The 8,111-nt window shown below is 37.7% G+C and overlaps 1 protein-coding gene across 1 annotated transcript in view; it reads right to left on the bottom strand.

Annotated features, from left to right (window-relative positions):
• Positions 1-2,530: 2,530 nt before the first annotated feature.
• The window catches only part of DNAJC6 (DnaJ heat shock protein family (Hsp40) member C6), a 40,849-nt gene continuing 35,268 nt past the window's right edge, over positions 2,531-8,111 (bottom strand). The window contains exons 17-20 of the mRNA XM_015823567.1: positions 6,493-6,759; positions 5,333-5,478; positions 4,754-4,930; positions 2,531-2,632 (exon numbers count right to left, since the gene is read on the bottom strand). Coding sequence (XP_015679053.1) covers positions 2,531-2,632; positions 4,754-4,930; positions 5,333-5,478; positions 6,493-6,759 — 692 coding nt within the window. The remainder of the gene's footprint in view (positions 2,633-4,753; positions 4,931-5,332; positions 5,479-6,492; positions 6,760-8,111) is intronic.

The raw sequence follows: 8,111 nt of genomic DNA, 5'->3' as shown, positions 1-8,111 counted from the left end.
GACCATTCATACACAGGATATTGGTAGAATTGCAAGCAATCCAAGGCAATAGCAGGTATTCTTTCATAAGAAAAAGGTTAAAAAAACCAGTGTAGAAGCATAGGAAAGCTATAAATAGAAAACAGCATCATTTTGATATATTTTAAAATTCCAAGAAAGAATAATCAAACAAGGAACCGCCGTCTGGAGGTTTCCCAGAATATAAATTCAGAAAATTGTAGAGAGGGATCACCACAGATTTGTACGGGCTTATTTTAAAAGAAAATGGATTCCAGTTTACCATTTCCATGTCATCATACTTTGTGTACCTGTACATCTTGTGATCCTTCTACATCTTCAAACTTTTATTCCGCAAAGAATAAATACAAATCAAATGGACTGAGTTCTTTGAATTTTTTAATATATACAGATCTTTTAGACTATTCACAGTTCAATGGGCTTACTGCAGATTTACAAAAAAGAAAAAAGAACTCTTGATACACCTGAATAAAAGTGTTATTTCCTGATAGCATCAAAAAGAAAGAAGAAACCTTATCTGGTTTCAGTAGTTTTGATCGCATAGCAGGTCTCATTTTCATGCATAAAACACAGCAGTTAGAGGAGGTGTTTAAGCTGGATAATTTTCCATGATGCTGAACTAGGATGAAACTTAAGGATTGCTTTGTGTTTCACATAAACTTGTAAAAATAATAAATTTGATACACTAAGCTAATTATTGGCATAATTTCAAAAATGTTTGCTATATTAAATCTATTTATATACAGCATCATAAGCATCTACAGGTCGAAATAAAGGAGTAAAACCATTCACAGGAACATAATTCACATTCCAAAATGTTTTTTTTAATAGACAAGCACATACTTGATCAAAACATTTCATAATATGTTAATAAATAACATCCAGTTTGTTATATATTTTTTTTCAAACGTCTTAATGTCTTGTATATATAAAAAAGGAGAACTTGGTGTTTTTGATTCACATTGGCAGTAAATGGCAATAAATAATGGATCGATACAACAAAAAGATGGCATGTAATATAAAAATAAATGTAGGCTGGTTGACATGCTGTATCTGCAGAAAAGGGTTTCTCACTAGAAAATCAGAACAAAAAAAAACAGATTGTCTTAAAAACACTAAATAGACAAAGATTTTCACATTATCTTGAAATTCCTCCCTTTAAGAGTGAAAACTTCTGACCATCCACTAGTCTCCTAGTGAAAATACAGACAATTTTCCTCCACCCAGTGTTTTTTAGACCTATCTCTGAACAGCTTTATAGGAGATAGGCAGTATAATAGATTCTAATGTGTGACAGGACTGTTGTGCTACCATACATTCAATAAATGAGAAATACAATTTGCAAATGTCACTTCAGGATCAATAATACTCAGTCCAGGTCTACATAGTTGTTCCTGCAAGCTGACATAATGACAGCTGTTTAGGAGGGAAAATAATGCATAATTGCCTGTGACTGGATTTCATTCATTAAATAAAATTGCCATTACGTGTTTCTCTGCAGAAAAAGTACTATGTAAAATTAGTTTTGTAAGAAGGTGAAAAAAACACTTTTATCTTCATAGGTACCATACAGATGTTTGTATTTTATTGCTTTTTGAGCCAATATATCTATTGTAGGTAAGATTCCATCATTTGAATAAGGTACAAAATAAATTATTTCCAGAGGCTTAGAAGGTGAGTATGTTGCAATCAGGCTGTGTTAAAAATGATCTGGGAAACGTATGTTTGACTGAACTCGATTAAAATTTTGGAAGAACATAATTAACGGAAAAGTCAAGGATTCACCTGTACGTAAGAAGATAATATATCTCAATGGGGAATTTTAAAAGCTTGCAATATAACCACACCCTCAGTTTCTATTAGTGCAGAACAGTCAACTACAGTGTGCTACTGATTTTGATATCATCTCCAAGAGGTTTCTGACTTAATATAATTGATTATTTAAAGATGCAACTCCAAACTTAATTATTGTGTAGAATGTCTGTTTAAATCTGAAACTTGAAATACAATACAATGTTTAAGGCTGCAATAAGTTACCAGCGACATAATCCAGTTATTCAAAATATAATAAACAATTTAAGGGCCAATTGAGATAAGAAAGAGTGTATTTTAAAGAACTGCATATGAATGAGGATGTAGTTTGAGTTAGTTCTGGATACAAACTTCAAAATCAAGCCACATCCAAAGTGGTACAGAGTCCCTTTTGCTAAAGGTAAAGAGACAATTTCATCTCACTTGTTCCAAGGCAAACAATCCTAGTTTACTACTAGAGTGCCTGTTTAAATCTGAAAGAACATTATAGATCAGTCCCAAGAACTCCTTTCTTTTTGCATCTGTAATTCATAAGGATCAGCCTTTCTTTCGTTCCTGTCCATGAAGAATATTTTTTTTAACTGGGCTAGTATTAATACTTTTACACCTCCAGCCAGACTTCAGCTCAGCTGTGAAAATCATGTGGCAAGGAACGATACAAGCACTAGTACAGATCTACAGCAACGTCTGAGGAGGAATGCTAATACAAAGGCTTCTGACCCTGGCTGTCAAATTCTGACCAGGCATCATTGAGCTCCATAAAAATCATCTTTGCATATTGTTCATATGGCTGTCCGGTAGCCTGGAAGAAAAGCAAAACAACAGGTCTCATAAGTACAAAAATCTGTTTGGAAAGTACATACACACAAAAAAAAATCCAACAAAAAATTGGGTTTGCTTAGGCCAGGGGTAGGCAACCTTGGCTCTTTTATGACTTGAGGACTTCAACTCCCAGAATTCCTGTGTCAGGAAGTCCACGAGTCATAAAAGAGCCAAGGTTGCCTACCCCTGGCTTAAGCAAATCCATTTTTCTCCATGGGTTTTTAATATATTTTTTTTTAAAAAAAGACTAAGTCTAGGGCTTAGTTTTGTTCCAGTCACCTCAGGTGAAGGGTTTTTAGGCGATGGGGGAAATTGTGAAATGGTGGAACTTCACTTTATAAAAAAATATAATAAAACCAAAGGAGACCTAGAAACCTCGCAAGAGAAGTGTGTGTGTGAAAGAGTGTGTGTGTGTGTGTGTGTGTGTGTGTGTGTGTGTGTGTGTGTGTGTGTGTGAGAGAGAGAGAGAGAGAGAGAGAGAGAGAGAGAGAGAGAGAGAGAGAGAGAGAGAGAGAGAGAGAGAGAGAGAGAGTTTTTTAAAACATTCTGCTGTGGTATGAACCAGTAAAGCTTGACTTGCAAAGCAAGAGTAATACTGACTATGGTATTGGTTCAATTACAGTAACAGAAAGGTTTAAATGATATAAGAGCAAATACTAAGCACTGACTCAGCTGAAGCCCTTCCTTCCTCCATAAAGTACCCCAGGAAGTATGAAGACTAACCTTAAGCTAACTAAAGCCTTCGTCCCAAACTGAGGGAACCCCTCCAGATAAGGCAATAGGAAAACTTTATTTCAGAAGTAGAGCCCCAAGGTCACTGTGAAAATGAATAAGGATTCATAGAAGGTGACCTTGTCTATTTCTGTCCTCCAAAAAGAGTTGAACAACCAGGCAGAGCAGATAAGCCAATAGATTTATTCCATGAAAAACAAACAAGAGGGTTGGGCTAAGTCTTGTTTTTGAAACAAATCAAACCACAAAGCTATATTATTCATTTGTGGAACACTGCACATTTTATCAAGTTTGATTATCTCAGAAAAGTCTTACTTATCAAAGCAACAGAGCAATGACAATAAAATTAATGTTGCACACTTTTGATCATAGTGGGATTGATATATGTTGTACATGCTCATTTATACTAAAGAAATACTTGTAATGCAAACTCTCTCATTAGCTAGCTAATAATTGCCATTCAATGTAACCTTAATGGCAAAAAAAAAATGTTGCTTATCACCAGTGCTTTTTTTCTATTAAAAAAAAAAGGTGCTGGAACTCACACGTCATACAACCCGCCTTGCCTATCCCCTACAAGGTTCCATCCAAAAAAGGTCCCAGGACTCTGTTCTGGGCGTTCTATGAGGAAAAAAAGCCCTGCTTATCACAAAATCAAACCTTAATCCTAGTGATCTGTGGAGTGCTTTATGTAATTATTCCTACACTGGGACTATTAGTTTTTCACATCACACTTTTTTAAATTAAAAAAAGTCATTGTGAGGAATAAAACGCAAGAAATCTATTTTTTTATTCTCCCCCCCCCCCACTTAAATGAAACCTATTGGAACTTTCTAGACTTTTTTAATATTGAAAAGAGAAATATTGCAAGTTATCCTGAGATTGCAAGTTATCCTGAGATTTCACACCTAAACTATCTCTCCCCTTCCCCTCCTAATAGGACAATCAATTTCAAGTCTTCTCCCGGGGTTATGTAGATCTAGTATGAATGAAAGATTATCAAGATGCATTGTATATCCCAAGAAACCGTCTCATGGAGATCAGGGGTTCCCAACCCCCGGTCCGTAGTCCAGTACCGGACCATGGCCTGCCAGAAACCGGTCCACACAAACAAGCAAAGCTCCAACTGTGGGGTGCAGGCAGCACACAAATCCACCCACTCTCCGGTCCACGGAAAAACTTTTCTCCACAGAACCGGTCCCTGGTGCCCAAAAGGTTGGGGACCTTTGATGTAGATGGTTTTAATATTTTAAAGTAATAATGGTAACAGCAATGTACAGTTGTTTGTGTATCTGAAGCTGCCTGCAGCAAAACATAGAACTAGAATATTAGTTTTGTAAAACATGAATCCCAAGACATTGTTTCTTACTTTATCAGGATGAACAACAAGTACTGCTCTCCGATAAACCTTTTTCACTTGTTCTGGAGTTACAAGATCAGCCATGCCCACAGGTTTCCATTTCGTTTCTCCTTCCCATAGCACTGTATGCATAGTAGATAACAATGCTCTTATATTTCTCTCTTTCCCGTCAATCCATTCGAGGATCTGTGTAGAGAGATATAATCCCGAATCAAACAGCTAAAGAAGTGGATGTAAATTATTCCTATTAGACTAAACTTGCTTAGACCTTTTTCAAAATTCCAGGAAAAAAATGATTATTTCATTATATAGAAATCTCAAACTACTCTCCTGAAGCAGGAGTAAGTATATAAATTTGAATTTTAAAATGGAGTTTCAGCTCTCTATCTCCTCCTTTCTACCACCACTATCACTATGTGGATGCTAACATTTTGAAATTATAAAGAAAAAACAACCCAGTGCAAAACATCCTGAGAAGCTGCTATAGCATATTGACATTATTTATGTATGGCAGACATAATTAATACTGCATCCTAATACACCTTTGAAACTTTAATTTTAAAATTTCTAAACTATCCCAAGGCTTACTTTTAATTTTTCAGGATCCATTTCCTTGGCCATTTCTTCTTTTCGCATCTCTGCTATTGTTCTGGGACCCTTTTTGTCTCTGTGAGCATTAAAACCTTGACCAGATAAGAGATCCTCAAAATCAGCAGACAGTTTGGGCTTAGAATCTGAACAATAAAATAAAAATAAGTATTATTATTCCTGATTTGAAATACTACAATATTTCTCTAAAACGATCAAATTACTGCACCACAGAACTTAAGCCAAACGAGGTAATATGTAGGCATCTAGAGCGTAGAAAAACGGGAATTTATACTTTCTCCTTCAGGGCTAATGTTGTAAGCAGAGCTTTCTACAACAGCATGTCAGTGGAGATTCAATTACAGATCTTTTATGAAAATGTATATAGGTAGTCCTTGACTTACAGTCATTTGTTTAGTGACCATTCAAAGTTACAACAACACTGGAAAAAGTGACATGACTGTTTTTTACGCTCATGATTGTTATAGGATCCCCATGGTCACGTGATCAAAATTTGAATGTTTGGCAACTGGCATGTATTTATGACGGTTGCAGTGTCCGGGGGTCATGTGATCACTTTTTGCGACCTTCTGACAAGCAAAGTCAATGGGGAAGCCAGATTCACTTAACAACTGTGGCAAGAAAGGTCATAAAATGGGGCAAAACTCACTTAACGTCTCACTTAGCAATGGAAATTTTGGGCTCAATTTTGGTTGTAAGTTGAGGACTACCTGAAGTTTAGCACTCCATATATTGCCTTTTCTAGCCTACCCATCTGAATAAGATTCCTCTTCTTTGATTTACCAGATATGCCCATTTTGGGCTTAAACTCGCTCAGCAGTTCAAATAATATGAATCTAATTTTCATTTATTTGCATTTGAGAAGTTCAGCTCTTTTAAACTGGTGAACATGAGGCAATTAAAATTTTTAATTATAAGTATAATGCTGTAAAATGGTATAGCTGAGTTTTGTTATTCTCTTTCCACATCTAGTGAAATGTATTGTAGAATATAATACTGTAAAGTCTAGTTTAATTTCAGACATGTCACTTATATCATAGTTAACTGAGACTTGCCATGAAAATATCACACTTCGTAGCCTACCAAGCAACATATAATTTGTATTAAAATATAGTTCAAAAAAGTAAAAGTTCAGTTACCAGAACTGCCCGATCCTTTTCCACGGTCATTTTGACCACCAGGCATTGCAGAAAAACTCACATTATAATTCGGCCTATTTTGCGGAGAAGAATGAGGCATGCTTTGTTGAGGTTTAGACTGAGTTTGAGGCCTAGGGAATCCAGAGCCCTGTGGCCAGCTGCCACCTCCCATTGGTTGGGGAGATGGTTTCTGTGGTGATCCCATAGGAGGAAAAACCCCTCCCATTCCTGTAGGTGTATTGGGTTTGCTGGCAAAGGAAGGACAACCTGGAACGTGAAGTAAAGCAATGTATTAATGTTACATTTGGCTTAGTAAGCAACCAGAATGAGAATTGCTACACCTATAACCAAGTATCAAGTCTTGGGAACTGTAAATAAAATACATTTCCAAGATTATAATGCTAAAAAGTATTATACTCTGCAATAGTATATAGGCACAATGATCTTATAAGACAGGGGTCTCCAACCTGTGGGCCATGGCACACTGCCAGGCCGTGGCCTGCTGACCAATGGGCCACAGGACAGGCTGGCCAGTGCGCACACATGTGCGCACACACCCCCTCACTTGTGTTAGTGCCGCAGCTGCGGGGCGCAAAAATAGTATGGCGCACCGCGGGGCACAAAAACAGGTCAACGACGCCCAACAGGGAGCAAAAATGGAGCACCGTGTAAGAACAGGGCAAGGCTAGTATCACATGGGCGCTAGCACCACCCCGTTTGCGTCACGCGCATGCTTGCGGCCCTGTTCGCACATGTGTAAAATGCTGCCCCCTCCCTTTCTCTCCGATCTGCCAACCGAGAAAGGTTGGTGACCTCTGTTATAAGACATATTTCCTAATAGATTTGGGAATAAGAGTGGAGAATGACTGTATCCTTCAACTTCTCCAGAACAAATAAATTTATATGTCCCATTACTTTCAACTGCAGGATGAAGTTATGGTTGATTGCTTGCTTGGGGTGTGGGTGGGGATCAAAGCAAAAAGTCATCCAATCAACTCAAATATATAATCAAGAGACTTGTTCATCATATTTAAGGCATCATTCTATTCATTAAGAATATATTTTAAGATCTCATCAACTGTAATCCTAATGTTACACTTTTGCTTGCATCTTTGTATCATTTCCCTATTGCTGACTTGTGGCATATGACCTGGCATAGCTGCTGGTGTGAGTCAACAAATGGAGTGAGAAAAAAAGAGGAGCAGCTCAGTCCTGGGCTTGAAGGCCATTTGTGTTGTCACAACTCCTGCTAGGCAAGCTGATGTGAGGAGATGTAGAGGCAGCAGGCCCATTGGTCCAGTCTGATATATGGATGTTGGGGACTACAGCCCTAGGGGAGAGAGAGCACCCACCTCCACGTTTCTGAGGGACATGCTCCTGGTCAGATTGCAAATGAGAGGGAGGGAGGGAGAGAGAGAAGAAGGAAACAACAGAAAAATGCTGTGTAAAATAGGGTAGTTGGAGACAGAAGTTGGACAGTAAAGTTTTGTGGATGTGCAGAGCAGTCACCAGTTAGGGAGAGAAAAGAAAGGTCCCTGGAAGAAGGGAAATAAAAGCCCAGAGAGAGGACATCTTCACCAAGGCTCAAGGCAGGAAAGAAGAGGTTCATGGGTTATTGG

This window comes from Protobothrops mucrosquamatus, unplaced genomic scaffold, assembly GCF_001527695.2.
Source record: "Protobothrops mucrosquamatus isolate PMUCROS unplaced genomic scaffold, P.Mucros_1.0 scaffold1915, whole genome shotgun sequence".
NCBI lineage: Eukaryota > Metazoa > Chordata > Lepidosauria > Squamata > Viperidae > Protobothrops > Protobothrops mucrosquamatus.
Note: the sequence above shows the minus strand (reverse complement) of the source record. Positions and strands in the feature narration are given on the sequence as shown.